Below are 17099 nucleotides of genomic sequence, written 5' to 3' on the forward strand. Positions count from 1 at the left end.
GATAAGATGCTTGGAATACAACGGTGAGCAAAATTATCTATTTCTGTACTCCAGAAGCTTCAAGACATTGGGAAAAACCCAACCAAGGTAAAATAACTTCAATAAGTTTTCAAACTATGACACAGTCTACAAGAATTCAAATACACTCTATGAGGAAGTAAGAAATGAAAGCTGCTTTAGAAAAAGACTCTAAAGGAAGATTTTAATGCTGATTTCAATTCAATCATTAGGTGATAAATCTAGAATACAGAAGAGCCAGAATTAGATTCTCAAAAAAATAGAATTATGTTGTCTATCAAAGGCCCTAAGAATTATGGTAACTTAGAAAATAAAAACATATAAAAAATCAAGATAAATAAAAACTTTAAAAAATTTTTCTAAAAATCTGAAGAGCGAACAAATTTGCATATACTGACGTGTACTTTGTCTGTGTTTTATTTCTTACCTTGACACCAATGGCAACAATAAGATGCTTGGGAAACTGAGAACTATCAAAACAGTACAGACATTTGGCCATCTGTGCAGTAAGACTCTGGTGTTCGGCAATCGCTTTCCTCCTCTGGCTCTCTTCCCTTTCTCCAAGATGCTCTTTCTCAGCTGCTTTGGAGACAAACATGTCATCCAGAGTATAATAGTCTCCATCTGGTTTTCCCATGAACTGAAAAATAAAAATAATAATAGTAGGAGACAGAAAGTGGTAGTTAATATTTCATTGAAAAATGACATCCTAAAGTATGCAAGTAATACAAGACAATCTCTAATATTTTAATGATTAAAATTAAGCTTGAGGTAAAAAAATTCATCTATCATTACTGAGGCCATCATCAACCTCATCACAGCTAAAGTCACTGAATCTTTACTAATTTATTCCATTTAATTATTTTATCTACTACTATAATATGGAAACCATTACTATGTTCACTTAAGCTGTAAAGGAATGAAAATACAGACGTTAAACTCCTGGAAAACTCAGCTTATACACTATATAAAAATTAAATACTGCTCTGCTTCTCTAACTCCTTTTCAACATTTGGACAAACACAAAACACAAACTTTATGTCTCTACCTAAAAATCCTTAAAGAGCTCTATATTGTATACAAGGTCAAATACAAACTTTCCTACAGCCTAGAAAAATGTTAGATACAAAAAACTGTGTTATTATAAGCTTCCAAAATAACCAATATAAAATTCTATCTCCATCTATTTAGCCTTGAGCTTTTTATGAAATACTTCTACACTCTCTCAATTCCTTATTTTACAATGATCACAACAATATTCTCTGTCTTCTTGGGTTATTCCTACAACACATAGCGAACAAAGTAAATAAATACTAATAACCTAAAGCAACAAATCTCATTAAAAAAAGCTTCATATAATCTAGCAATAACCTTTCCTAACACATCTGGCCACATCTAGTCACTCTCTGTATTCTAGAAAGTTTTAGCCTTCCAAGATACTGTTGCCTTTCAGCTTGCACATGCTCTCTGACCAATTCTCTCCATGCTGCCATTTTTCAGCTGTCTTTTTAGATTCAGTTGTCATCACCAGAAAGAAATTTCCTTGGATATTCATGCCCCACCAAAGTATTATGATCAGTCTCATAATGACTACAGTGTGTTAATATTCATTGGCTTGTTTTTCCTCTTACTAAATTATTTTCTACTCAATCTACTAGCCTTATGCCCTCCCCCAAAAAACTACTTGAAAAATCATCAAACACAAAACGATAACAAGATACTTGAATTTTAGCATAATTTGAAAAACAATTTAAGGGCAGTATAGTTCTACTTAAGTAAAAGGACATTTGTAATCAAAGATTATGAAGGATAAAAATGCTAATTGCAGGCACATCTCTGTGAGTTCAAGGCTAACCTGCTCAGTACAGTGAGTTTCAAGTCATTCAGGGCTACATAGTGAGACCAAATCTCTAAAGAAAAAAGTCACATAGAGACACAAAATTCCTAAAATTTCTGTGCCCAATAACAAAATTTTAAAATGCACAATGCAAAAACTCAATGGTACAGAAGAAGAAACAAAACAGACAATTTGGAGATTTAAACATCATTTTATAATTGCTGAATAAGTAGAGAATCAAGAGACAGAATAGAGACTTTAACAAGCTATGAACCAATATAATCTAATTAATAATGACAAAGGTCCCACTAGGCAAGAAAGTGAATGGTTTTCCAAGTATGCAGAATGTTCACCAAGATGACATTCTGGATCATAAATAAATCTCAAACACTTTAAAGAGTTTAGAATGTAACCAGAAATGTCATTAATATAACTGCCAACCAAGACTACATGGAACATTTTTGCTGTTTTCTAAGCTTCTCACTATGTAGCTCAAGCTGGACTTGAACTTCTGATCCTCTTGTATGAGCCTCCTGATTGCTGAGATTACAGGTGTGGGCCAACACAATCAGCCACATTTATCTGACAATGTGAGATTCTTCCCCTTAAGAAGCCAATTTCTAGCCAGGTGGTGGTGGCATATGCCTTTAATCCTAGCACTTGAAAAGCAGAGGCAGGTGGATCTCTGAGTTTGAGGACAGTCTGGACAACAGAGTGAGCTCTAGGAAAGGCTTCAAAGCTACAACAAAATTCTGTCTAGAAAAAACAAAACAAAACAAAAAGAACCCAATTTATGAAGGATATCATCAACATACTGTAAATACATTCAACAAGACAGAAGAGTTAGAAGAAAATGAAATTTCATCAAGAATAAGAATAAATAAATCAAACTGTAAAATTTAAGTAGTGGCTTGTATACAGTATACTAAAACAACATAGTACATGCTTCCACATATAAAATCATGTCCTTATTAAATATAGTACACCATTCTATATTGTCATAGGAGATATTTATTTTCTGTATATCAAAGACAGTACTTTCATATTTATAAAAGTTACATAGATGCTACCAATCTTCTCGAATTTCTTTTTAGTGTTTGAACTGATTCTGGTACAGACTAGCAAGTGAGGATGGTTCCACTTATCTGAAAACACTTGAAGTCTGCTCCTCTTTCGCATTAATCATGTGGACTTCTATTATGTTTGTGGTATGCTTGAAAATATTCATAAGTTATTAGCCATACAGGCCTCTTCTACAACTTTATGCCTATAATAATATCATATTTAGCATCAATAAACAACATTTTTAGTCAGTATTATTTTAACAGGTAGTAGAAAGTATTTTATCTTTAAGAAGTAAAAGCCACCGAAGTAGTAGAGGAGTAAAGAGGGAAAATGGGCAGGAAAACAAGTTTCACCATTCAAACAAAATGTTAAAGGAAGTCAGCTACACTACAATCTAAAATAGTACACCATACATACACCTTAAAACTTGGAGCACCTCTATGGCAAATATCAGAAAAATGTGCTAAAGTGAATATAAAAATTAAAAGAAAGAAGACTTTTAAAAGGAAAGGAAATGTTAACACTGTAATGGTTTGCTCTGTCCCTTTAAGAGACAAGCCATGCCCACTCCCTCCCCTGTCCACCGAGGCAGCTGATGTTCAGTTTTAGCTTGAATCCTTTATTTTCCACCTCCCTCTCGAAGAGGCAGCTTCTGTCTCTCTTCTCCCCAATTCTCATCCCCCTCCTTCTGCTCTCTTCCCCTTTCCCCTCCATAACACACTAAATAAATATCCAACCTCACTCTGCATGACAAGCCTATCTGTTTGTCTCTCGCCTGCTGAGTGGCTTGCTGCTCGGGACCATCTGCCTTTGGAGACCTGAAGTGTGGTCTCATTGCATGCCCATTCATCTGTCTCTCCTTGTGGGACTGATTGCCCCGTTGAGGTCTCTCACCCACCACGCAGCTTCCTACCTGGGACCCGACTGCCTTCGAGGCCTGCCATGATCTGGGACTCGTGGCCCACTGCAACCACGCAGGAACACGCAGCATGGCCCGGCATGGTCTCATGGTCCGCTGCCCACTGCCACCACTTTGGGGATCTGTGGCGTGGTCTCAGGACCACTGCCTGCTACAGCCACTTGGGTATCCACAGCGTTTTGGCCCTCAGGAGATCCGCAGCATTTTACTTAAACCATTACATTGGTGCTGTGATTCGGCCAGGCTCTCCACATTGCCTCCTGCAAACCACCAGCTTCAACTGGTGAGTTTCCCGATTCTGGTCAGCTTAACTATTTCTTCAAACTTAAGGAATTGACCGTTGAGCTTCTGGCAATCTTTTGGTGTTCTTAGAAATGAGGGGAAAGCTCCCAACTGCGACCCTTATGGCTACAATTGAGCCCTTTGCTGACATTCATCTCTGGATTGCGTCCCTTAGCTAAAATTGTGTTTGGATGACCCGGGGTCAGTCCTCCTGCGACTAGGGGCCCAGGATCCCTCAGACTTTTCTTTCTCTGTTTTTCCTTTTCTTTCCCTTCCTTTTCTTTTCTTTTCTTTCCCTTCCTTTTCTTTTCTTTTCTTTTTTCTCTTTTTTACCCCTTGTGAAAGGCCGGTCAAAGTGGCCTCTGGCCTCTCTGGCTCTCAAATCTCCCAAACCAGAGCCAATTAGGCAGAGGACGCTTTCCTACAAGCCCTGAGGTGTTTGCTGCCAATTCACACCCCACCTATAGAGGAGAGATGTCTTCCTATAGGCCTTGTGGTGTCGCCGTTTTCACAGATTTTCATGGTTTCTGCTATGGATTCTTGTCCATCAATTCATCCTCCCCCTGGGATGGGTGCCTTTTAGAGGTCCTAAAACTCCAGGTCTTAATGCCCTACTTCTTCAGCTCCAGTGTCCCACTGGCTCCACTTTTATGGAAGCCTTCTAACTATTGTCAGTGCATAGGCAAATGGAAGGAGTTTCTTCAACCTGTCCCTGCCACCGCTACTGCTGCCAGCAAGATTGGTCGGATCCATGAGGTGGCTATTTTCAATTTCAGCTTTTTGCTCCCTGCCACGGCTTGTGGTATGATGGCTTAGCAACAGCACAGATCACACCTCTAGGTTTCTCTTATTATTAAACTTAAAATCCCTGCAGCTCAAAAATTGTGGCTTTTCCATACAACATGTGACTACTGCCATTTCGAATGAGGTCAGGTGACTTCACCACCATCTTGGCTGAAAACCAGGTCAGGTGACCAAGTTCGTCATCTTTGCTGAGGTATTCCCTTCCTGGTTCCCCAGTGTTAACTCTGCTGCATGGGTGACCTTACTGCCATCTTATTTGAGGTCAGGTGACTACACCACCATCTTAACTGAGAGCCAGGACAAATAACCAAATCCCGTCATCTTTACAGAGGTATTCTTTGCCTAGTACCCCGGTTTACTTATGCTTTTGTCTCTAAATTCTCTTGTTGACTCTGTTGCATGTGTGTTTTGTGCTGTGGCATGCCTTTGGTAGGGCCCACCAACAGCATCCATTTCACCCAATTCCTGTTCACTCTGTGTGTGTGTTCATACATGTAACTTAAATGCACCTATGTTAACTGTTAAATGTTATAATTGTCTCTTCATTGTATCTCATTCCAGGCTATAAAGCAATAAGTTTCATATTTTAAATTGGTATGAATTTTTAAGTCTCTTAAACAATATGGTATACTTAATCCAACTCTGATTTAAAATATATTAAGCTGTTCCCTACTATTGTCAGTCCTGTCATTAACTTTCTATTGCAAGCAGTTTTTCTTCTTTCTGTATTTTTATGAGTGTAAATCTTACCTGTTAAGTTAAGAGCTAGGACAGTCAAACTCAGACCCAGGTTCTCAGGCAGATTCTATACTGTAGTTACACCTGATAAACAGCCCTCAACTGCTCAGAGATATGGGGAATATGACATTTAAGTATTTAATTATTAGAAAACTTTTCATAACAAAAACAGACAGGTTAGCTCCTACCAGCAGCACTCTACTTCCTCCAAAGAAGACAGAAGACAAATGGGCACAGAAAAACGTCCATCTGCAATTCACTTCAACTGCCAAGTGCTGACCACTGGGCAAAACTTCTCAAAGATCTCTGATGCAGTTTGACAGCTGAGAAGTTTTGTCAGTTTAAAAGGGCAACCTCACCAAACACATTTCAGTAAAACACAAATACAAATTATTAAGGTACCTGCAGGTTATACAAGCTAATAAAAATTCTCTCTCACACTACCTCCCATAGTCTTAAAAATACTTTTCATTGTGCAAAAATATCTGTTACAGACATTTTGACATAAATATGCTACTGTTTATACAATGTAAATGTTTAAAAGTTCTGTTTTCACAAACCCAAAGAATTCTTGTGAATCCAGGAAGCTGAATTGAAGGATCCACCTTAAACAGGTCAGATACACCCCTCTCAATTCTCTGATGCTAAAATTTTTTCCCCCAAATTTAACTTCGTCCTCTGTTCTGCCAATACTTTAAACAGGTGTAATAGACACCAGACATTTCCATACCACAAACACTGGACAGGAACAAAGAGATCAGTTATACCAGGATGTGACCAGCACCCAGCTTTCTCAGACACCCCCCATATGATGCCCACAAATAAGCAGGAAGCAGTCTTGAGAATCTGTCGCATCAATTCTTTTAACCTGTTATACCTAAACTCCCACCTTTTTATTATAAAAAAGAGATGGGAATGTAATGGTCTGCTCTTTCCCTTTAATAGACAAGCCACACCAACTCCCTTCCCCATCCCTCCCCCCCAGGCAAGCTGATCTTCAGCTTCCAGCCTGAGTCCTTTCTTGTGAGGCCCTGTCCTCCCTGTTCCTTGAGGTCAAAACACAGGATGCAAGTAATGTTTACCCTAACCAGCTAAGCTTCGTGCTAAGTTCCATCCTTGCTTCTGCTACAGTCTGGTACAATAGCCTGAGGGGTCTATTTTACTTTAAAATGGTAATTTCTCAACCTGCCTGAAAGAAGCTCAGGTGTCAAGGCCCATCTACCCTGTTTGACATTGCTTTGCACCCTCGACCACCTGCCTGAGGTCAGTTTCCCCAGCCCCCTCCAGGTGGGAGGAATTTTTCTTTACTGGGGCCAAAAGGATTTAACCCTGGATTAAGTTGAATAAATTGGGCATTCTCTTCTTGAGGATGACTGGGACTCTGTATCTGTGTGTGTGCGTCTTGTGTTTTAACCCCTAGGACAATATGGAACTTGTGGGAGGTGGGTGGCGTGGAACGGCGACCCCCACAATTTCTTCTCCATTTCCCCCCTCAAAAAGACAGCATGTCTCTCCCTTCTCACCACTTGTCCCCTTTCCCTCTCCCCCCTCCTTCCCTCTCCCCTCCTCTCTCTCTGTCTGTCTCTTTTTCTGTTCTTTTCCCCTTTTCCTTTTTTCCATCTAAATAAATATCTAACCTACTAAATAAATATCTAACCCACTAAAAAAATATCTAACCTCACTCTGCACAGCGTGCCCATCTGTCTGTCTCTCCTCATGGGACTGGTTGCCCCATTATGGTCTCTCATCCACCACGTGGCTTCCTGACTGCGACCCAGCTGCCTTTGTGGCCTGCCGTGGTCTCGGGACCTGCTGCCTTCTGCCACTTAGGGGACCTGCAGCGTGGTTTCGGGATCCACCAACCACTGGAGCCACTCGGGGATCCACAGCATCTTTACTTAAACCACTACAAACTCTATACAAGGTGTCACACAGATACAATGAAGTCCCTATTAAAAGGCCAATGACATTTATAGTAGAAAGATAACAAAAACAGAAAACAAAATCTGCCTTGGTCTGATAACAGACAAAAGAATTCACAGCTTGAAGACTCCCAGACTGAGCTACACATTGAGACTCTGTGTCAAAACAAAGAAACAAGCAAAAAACCAACCATCAACAAATTACCATCCTAAAAGTCCTATGGATTCTCAATAAACCTAAAAAACTAAAGTAATCCTGAAGAGCAAACTGCAAACATGGAGAATGCAAATTTGCTGATTTTAAAACTTACTATGAACTACAGGAATTAAAGTACTGCAATAACGGCACAAACACAAACTTATGGATTAATGGGACAGAATATAGAACCCAGAAATTAAAACAACATACATGGTCAAATAAACACACACAGAGTCAAGCAAACATTCATGGCCAAATAAATACATGTATATATGGCCAAATGACTTTGGACAAGGGTATCAGAATCATTTAATGAGAAAATAATAATTTTAAACAAATGTTTTAATCAATGGAATTTTATGCAGATGTGAAGAAAATTGAAATCATGACATTTGCATGAAAGTAAAAACAACCAGAGATCATGTTAAATGTTAAATGCAATAAGCAAGAGTTAGAAAGACACTATATGTTCTCTCTTATATATGGCACTTAGATTTAAGTGTGAGTGTGTGTGTGTAAGTCATAAGACTAGGAATAGATCTGAGAGGGGAGAAATGAAATGTTTAAGGGAGAGGAACTTGTGAAACACGTGTAATAGATAGAAGAAAGTAAAATTATCTGAAGAAAGAAAAGAAACCAGGCAGAAGGGTACAAAGTGACAGGGACACAGGACAGATAATAGAAGAGAATGAATACAAAGTATAATGACATAACTGTATGAAAATGCCATAATAAAATCCATTAGCCTGTATGTAAATAGCAAATGTTAATAAAAAGGAGGGGAAAAATAATTTCAACTTTAGATCCAGTATTTTTCATAAATGGTTTTTAGAAGCCCTACATCATATACAAAAGTGAATCAAAAATATAAACATAAAATCTAAATCTTGGGGCTGGAGAGGTGGTCCTAAGGTTAAGAGCATTGACTGCTCTTGTAGAGGGCACAAATTCCGATCCCAGCATCCACACTGTAGTGTCTCCTATTCTAGGGTAGGTTATACCTTCTTGTGATCTCTGTAGGCATGAGGCACAAACACACATCCATAATGGCAAAAACAGTGCATAAAATAAATAAATCTTGAAAAAAAAACCTAAACCTTTCAAATTCTTACAAGATGTAGTATTTATATAAAAATGGCCCCCATAGGGTTATAGATAGGGGTACTACTAGGAGGTAGTAGTAGGTAGGTCTTGTTGGAGGAAGTGCACCACTAAGGGCAGGCTTTGAGAACTCAAATGCTCAAGACAGGTCTAGTGAGACATTCACTTCCTGATGATCTTGACGTAGAACTCTTAGCTCTTTCTCCATTACCATGTCTGCACATACACTGTCATGCCATGACATACCATGACAATAATGGCCTAAATCTCTGAAACTGGAAGTCAGTTACAATTAAATATTTTTCCTTAGAAGGGTTGACATGGTCACTGTGTCTCTCTGCACAGCAATAGAAACTCTAACCAAGAGAGAAGTTGGTACCAGAGACTGGGTTATTGGCAGTAATTGACCTGACTGTGTTTTTGTTTGGAGGAATTTGGGCTTTGGTACTCTGGGTTAGGAAAGCTGTGGAATGCTTCAAGTGCTGTTTATGGGGCCATACCAGTAAGAGGATATAACAACACTGATGCTGAAGGTGATTTTAACTGTGGGACTCTAGCACAAGAAGCTTCAGAAAAGAATAGTATTAAGATGTGGCCTAGATACCATTCTTATATTTTGGTGAAGAATGTGACTGCTTTTTTTCCTTCTCTGAAATGTCTGTGGATGCTAAACTGAAGAGCTCTGAATTGCTTTGGCAGTGGAAATTTCAAGTCAGTCTAGTATTGATTCTGTTGTGAGGTTATTAGTATTCAGTCTTATGTAGATCTAAGAGCTGAGCAGGGAAAAATATAAAATGTACAGTTGAAGGGGAAAGGGGGTACCAGGAAGTAGTATAGAGCTGAATCTTGTATTAAAAAAAAATAAACAGATTAAAGAAAAGCCATAGGTTAAATAAAGGAAGTGACCTCAGGGCAAGACCCAACCTAGCTGAACTTCCAACTTTTCAACTGAAAAGGAATTAAAGGAAAGATTGGAGCCAGGTGTGATGGTGCATGCTCTCACACACTCAAGCCTTTAATCCCAAAAATCCGGAGGCAGAGAGATGTAGATCTCTGAATTTGAGGCCAGCCTGGACTGCAGAAGATGTTTCAGGGCAGCCAAACTTAGGCAGTAAAGAAAACTATAGACAACAGAAAGCTGGTGAAGCTGTAAATAAACAATGGGGTGATGTTCCAGCCCTAGCAAGAAGCACAATTTGGAAGCTTCAACCCTGTTGTTCTGGTTTTTGAGTCAAGAATAGAAGAAAGGGATTATGAAATTTACCTCTGTGACAAAAGAAAGTATCTGAGACCAGGCATGTGTCAGGTGTATCGCTGAATGGAGGTCTAGAGACGTCAATCTGTGAAGCTGTGAAGGTGAAGCAAGGGTTGCCTTAGAGACCCCAAGATGTTGGAGAGGCCAGAACCTTGGGACATTTGCCCAGGAAATCTACAAAACAGCATGGAACCAGTACAAGAGAACAAAGATTTTGAAAAAGATGGAGATGTGAAGAAAGTTTTGACATCAGGACATGGAGATGCAGAATTTGAAATTTGCCCAGTTGCTTTTCAGTTTTGCTTTGGTCCGGCATTTTCTCACTGGGCTCCCTTTCCTCCATTTTAGAATGATAATGAATAACTTGTGACATTATATGTTGGAAGTATGAGATCTGCTTTATGATTTTGATTTTACATGGGTTAAAAAGATAGAATGAGCCTCAAAAAGGACTTTGAACTTTGGAGTTTTAAACAAGTTTTAGACTGTTACAGACTATAGCGACTTTTGAAGTAGGAATAGGCGCCAGGAAGTAAATGTAGGAATAAAAATAACCCCAATAAGCTCATAGGAAGTGGCACTATAAGAAGGTGTGGCCTTGGAGTAGGTAGGGCTTTGTTGAAGGAAATGCATAACTCAAAGGCAAGCTTTGAGGTCTCATATATTCAAGCCACACCCAGTGAGACAGACCACTTCCTGCTGCTTGCTGACCTGGGAGTAGAACTCTCAGCCCCTTCTCCAGCACCATGTCTGCCTGCAGGCCACCATGCTCCCCACCATGATGATAATGGACTCAACTTTTGAAATTGTAAATGTTCCCCATTGTAAGAGTTGCTGTGGTCATGGTGTCACCTCAAGGCAACAAAAACCCAAATTAAGACAAAATAGCAAGATTATAACAGAGGAAAATAAGCTAAAATCTAATGTCCACAAAAGCATCCAAGCTTATGGCAATACTCACAAGGCAAAATGATAATCAAGTCTAAGTCAGCAATTGCTGAAGGCATACCCACATCAGCCAGGGAATCAGCCTTCTTAGACTACTCCATCCCTTAGTCTCAATCATCAATGCCCAAGGTATGTTATTTCTAAAAACCCACGGCCAAATCGGTAAAGAATGGAATGTTTACTGTCTCTCCTGTTCTCCAATTACATAGTAATTACATAGAATTAACATAGTAAAAATGGCAATCTTACCAAAAGCAATCTACAGATTCAATGCAATGCCCAGCAAAATCTCATCAAAATTTTTCAAAGACCTCGAAAGAATGGTACTCAACTTCATTTGGAAAAGCAAAAAAAAAAAAAAAACAAAAAACCAAACACCAGGATAGCCCAAACAATCCTGTACAATAAAAGAACTTCTGGAGGTATCACAACAACTCTACTACAGGCTGAAAAACAGCATAGGAACAGACAGGAGGACCAATGGAACCAAACAGAAGACCCAGATATCAATCCATACATCTTTGAACACCTGATCTTTAAAGAAGCAAAGAATATCAAATGGAAAAAAAGAAAGCATATTTAACAGATGGTGCTGGCATAACTAGATATCAACATGTAGAAGAATGAAAATAGACCCATATCTATCTGCATGCACAAAATTCAAGACCAAATGGACCAAGGACTTCAACATAAAGCCAGCCACACTGAACCTTATAGAAGAGAAAGTGGGAAATATACTTGAACGCATTGGCACAGGGAACCACTTCCTAAATATAACCCCATCAGCACAGATATTGAGAGAAACAATTAATAAATGGGATCTCCTGAAACTGAAAAGCTTCTGTAAAGCAAAGGACACAGTCAACAAGACAAAACAACAGCCTATAGAATGGGAAAAGATCTTCACTATCCCCACATCAGACAGAGGTCTGATCTCCAAAATATACAAAGAACTCAAGAAATTGGTCACCAAAAATATCACATAATCCAATAAAAAAAATTGGAGTACAGACCTAAACAGAGAACTCAACAGAGAAAACTAAAATGACTGAAAGACACTTAAAGAAATGTTTGCCATCCTTAGTCATCAGACAAATGCAAATCAAAACAACTCCGAGATTCCATCTTATACCATGTAAAAATGGCCAAGATCAAAAATACTAATGACAACTTATGCTGGAGAGGCTGTGGGGAAAAGGGAACACTTTTGCACTGCTGGTGGGAATGCAGGCTGGTACAACCTCTTTCGATGTCAGTGTGGCAATTTCTCAGAAAATCTGGAAACAACCTTCCTAAGACCCAGTAATACCACTTTTGGGTATATACTCAAAGGATGTTCAATCGTGCCACAAGGACATGTGCTCACCTATGTTTATAGCAGTTTTGTTTGTCATAGCCAGAACCTGGAGACAACCTAAATGCCCCTCGACTGAAGAAAGGAGAAGGAAAATGTGGTACATTTACACAATGGAGTACTACACAGCAGAAAAAAATAATGACAGCTTGAATTTTGCAGGAAAGTGGATGGAACTAGAAAACATTATTTTGAGTGAGGTAACCCAGAGACAGAAAGACAATTATCACATGTACTCACTCATAGGTGGTTTTTAAACATAAAGCAAAGAAAGCCAGCCTACAAACCACAATCCCAGAGAATTTAGACTACAATGAGGACACTAAGAGAGACATACATAGATCTAATCTACATGGGAAGTAAAAAGTAGAAAAAGAGACGATCTCCTGAGTAAATTGGGAGCATGGGGACCTTGGGGGAGGGTTGAAGAGGGGAGGGGAGAGAAAGGGAGGGGAGCAGAGAAAAACGTAGAGCTCAACAAATATCAATGAAAAAAGAAGCTACTTTGGGCCTAGGGCAGGGTAGAATATAGCCAGGCTGGAAGAGATACATAGACAGAATAGGTGGAGTCAAGAAGAAGCCATGTTGCTGCCGAAGGAGATAGACATCCAAAGTTTACCCTGTAAGGCATAGTAACATGGCAATACACCGATATTAAGAGAAATGGGTTAATTTAAGATATAAGAGTTAGCCAGGAATATGCTTAAGCTATTGGCAAGCAGTGGTGTAATTAATACAGTTTCTATGTGATTATTCAGGTCTGAACAGCCAGGAAATGAACGAGCAGCCTCAACCTACAAAATGGCAGCCAGAATGGGGCAAGAATTTTCATGTGAAGTCTAAGAAAGATTTAAAAAAAAAAAAAGGTTTCTAGACTCAAAAAATAGGAGTCAAGCAAAGCTTCTTTGTAACAACATTTTTTTCAGATAGGCTCTGTTTTTTGGTGGTAAGCAGGGGCATCACAGCTCCATTAACAGAAGGCTTACTGACTTAGTATAAGAAACGATGGTTTCCTAGTTCATGCTGGCATCATGAACACTGACTATTTAGGGAGGCCAAGCACTTAAATAGGGTTTGTGAGTAGCATGCTACTAGTTGTTTATTGATGAAATAGACCCACTGCAACCCTGGAGCATGGCTCTCAGAGGTAGTGAACATGCCTCCACCCTGTTAAACTAGGCAGAGCCAAAAGACAAAGCAACCGTAGTCCTAGCCACACCCACACTTAGTATATAAAAAAAGGTGCTCCTGGTCAAAAAATAATTACAGATATGCACAAAATAAGGACAAATGTAGATGAAAAGACCTCTAAATGGGTCACATTGTTAGCTAAATGTATGTAGGCTTAGCAGATAGAAGAAAACCAATAGTTATAAAAGGAAGTGGTTTAAAAAAACAGTCTTTAAAGAGACAGAGTACAGACAATCACAGATTAAAGTAAAGGAAAAAAGCCACAAAAAGATAGAAAATATACAGAGAATCTGGATTATGTATATTATTATCTTTTCTTTGAATTTTTTGACTGTGAAGGAGCTGAGTACAGAGAGACATTTCATTGTACAGACTGCTAAGCTAAACCAACAGTTATTTTAATGGTATCTTGACTTCAAAATTTGAGTCTAAGGATATGTTGCTTTGGAAAAGATTTCTGTTTTTGTTTCCACAGAGGATGAGAACCTGTGGATTCCTTCCAGACTAAATGGTTTGATGGAACAAGACCCCCTGAAAGGTCTCCATGAACCCCAAAATTATTTCACCCAACAAAAATCAGGAAGCAGTTTGGAGAGAACTACATCCAAATTCCAAAATACTGTTTATAAATGTTTGTTTTCATTTTAAGGGTATATAATTTAGAGATGAATACTTTGCCTTGTTATGTATCTTGGTTTATTGATACAAATTTTAGGTCAATTTTGTTATATTTCTGCTCTTGATTAAGGTATTATGTTTGTACAGCTCATTTAAAAATGAGATATATAATTAAGAAATGAGCTAATACACATCTATAATAATTAAGCTTGTAGTCATGTTAGGTTTTCTGGATGTATAGAGATATATTTCAGATGAATAAGTATTTCTCAAACCTTTCAAAAATTAACAGAATATGGGATTTAAAATGTTTAAGAAATTAGGACTTTTCATGACAATGAGACACATCTGTTACAGGCAGCACCAATCTACTTCAAGAGGGTAATGGGCATTCAAAAGGCTCCTTATGGAATTTGCTAGCCATTTGGGAAAGAAACAGTTCTTGCCTGGACTGTTTGATGGTAAGCTATTTAAACTGGGCATGCAGGACCCACAGAAAAATGACTGCTGAAGGTACCTAGAGAAGATGAGACAGTCCTTCAGGTTTCCTCCTTCATGAAAGAGCCTGCCAGACATTCTGCAGGACACAGATGAAAGTGATTGATAAACTGCCAATATAGGCAGAACTGTCTTTAAAATTTCCTGCTTTATAGAAACATCTGCACAATTCTATGGGCCTGTAGGCTGAAGATGAATGTCCCAATGGTACAGAAACTTGTCCAGGCAGCAAGATGTCTATGTCAATTCTAGAATTTTGGAAGTTGCTTACAATACACTTCCTGTTAACTTAGGTAATATTATATCCTTCTGGGGTCTTTGATAGAGTTGAAGAATAGAGTTATAATTATAGTTTTCCTTAGTCATGATAAAAGATAACGCAGATATAAATATTGTAACTATAATTTTTGGTTGGTACCTATTTTGTTTTATGTAATTTTACTATGTTAAAGTTAAAACTTTCCTTTTTATTTAGACAGAAAAGGGGAGATGATGTGGCATTTCCCCCAGCATGCAGTGAATACCACTGATTAAAAAAAAGAAGCTGCTTTGGGCCTAGGACAGGGCAGAATATAGCCAGGCTGGAAGATAGAGAGAGAGAGAGAGAGAGAGAGAGAGAGAGAGAGAGAGAGAGAGAGAGAGAGAGAGAGAGAAGGTAGAGTCAAGGAGACACCATGTGGCTGCCAAAGGAGACAGATGCCAGAACTTTACCTGGTAAGTCATAGCCACATGGTGATACACAGAGGAAGAGAAATGGATTAATTTAAGATATAAGAATTAGCCAGGGGCTGGAGAGATGGCTCAGTGGTTAAGAGCATTGCCTGTTCTTCCAAAGGTCCTGAGTTCAATTCCCAGCAACCACATGGTGGCTCACAACCATCTGAAATGTGATCTGGTGCCCTCTTCTGGCCTGCAGGCAGACACACAGACAGAATATTGTATACATAATAAATAAATAAATAAATAAAATTCTGGCCTGCAGGCAGACACACAGACAGAATATTGTATACATAATAAATAAATAAATAAATAAATGAATGAATGAATACTAAAAAAAGAATTAGCCAGGAATATGCCTAAGCTATTGGACACGCAGTGTTGCAATTAATACAGTTTCTGTGTGATTGATTATTCCGGTCTGAGTGGCTGAGAAATGAACAGGCAGCCTCTGCCTATAGAGTCTGAACAGAAAAAACCATACAGGGTTCCAGCACTAAGAGGAGAAGTGGACATGAGCCCCCAACCCTAACCCAGAAGTTATCTTCAAGTGTGGAGTCTCACTGGGTATACAAATCACACTTAAAGGAGGCCCCATAACCAGTATTAGATGGACAATATGTAACAAATGACTTTTTGTCTCATAATGCTTTATTTTAGGCACTTTTTAACTTTACTGGTCTTCGCTTGTATATCAGAGGTTTTGATTTTGTATTTCTATGGAGGATGGGTGTATTTGTGTAGGGGTGGGCATGTTTCCCATGCATCTTTATTTTCATTTGTTTTATTTTACTCTGGTTTGTCTGATTATTTTTTAGACAGAAAAAGAGAGAGGTTATGGAGTTGAATGGATGGGCAGGTGGGTAATGATCTAGAAGAAGATGAGAGAGGGGAACTTTTATCAGAGTATATTTTATGGAAAAAAATTACAACTAAAATATTGGGGAAAATCACATGTAATACTTGCCTTAATATTTTCCTAATATACCATATAAAAAGTTCAATATAATGAAACATACTAAGATTAGAGTTCTTTAACATGCACATCACTGTTAGTTACGGATCAGGTGCTCACAATGCAAAGGTTTGCTAGCGCTCCATCTTACCTTAGATGTCATTCTCATGAAGAGTCTGTTTTGATCAATATCTGTTCCCATCTTCTCATTTCTGACTAAATCTTTGAGACTCAGATGATCATCATCAGGAAAGTATCGGATCCTTTCTTTATCCTCATGGGTTGAAACCTAAAGCAAAAGGAACATAATAAAGTCTCGGCAGATGTTTTGAATGAATTATCCATAAATCTGGTAATAAATGTTAAAAAAAATTCCACCACATATCACAACTGTCTGTTCCACATGAAAGAAAGTCCAACAGAATTATACTTTGTATTTCTTCCCTTTCTTGTCTTTCTTCCCAGGAGGGAGCAATCATTAGCTGACTGCCAAGTTTGGCCAAAGATTACAACTGTCCTGTCCCCTCTCCTGCTCTTCATGATGACAACTGTCCTGTCCCCTCTCTCCAGTTCTCCATGATGACAACTGTCCTGTCCCATCTCCTGCTCTCCATGATGACAACTGTCCTGTCCCCTCTCTCCAGTTCTCCATGATGATAACTGTCCTGTCCCCTCTCC

General features: G+C 38.8%; 1 protein-coding gene across 1 annotated transcript in view; it reads right to left on the reverse strand.

The window, feature by feature from the left end:
- Positions 1 to 17099, reverse strand: part of Cwf19l2 (CWF19 like cell cycle control factor 2) — an 85393-nt gene that overhangs the window by 23442 nt on the left and 44852 nt on the right. The window contains exons 12-13 of the mRNA XM_087905903.1: positions 16573 to 16710; positions 446 to 658 (exon numbers count right to left, since the gene is read on the reverse strand). Of these exons, the coding sequence (XP_087762029.1) occupies positions 446 to 658; positions 16573 to 16710 (351 nt within the window). The remainder of the gene's footprint in view (positions 1 to 445; positions 659 to 16572; positions 16711 to 17099) is intronic.

This window comes from Myodes glareolus, chromosome 4 (assembly GCF_982192425.1).
Source record: "Myodes glareolus chromosome 4, mMyoGla1.1, whole genome shotgun sequence".
Classification (NCBI taxonomy): domain Eukaryota; kingdom Metazoa; phylum Chordata; class Mammalia; order Rodentia; family Cricetidae; genus Myodes; species Myodes glareolus.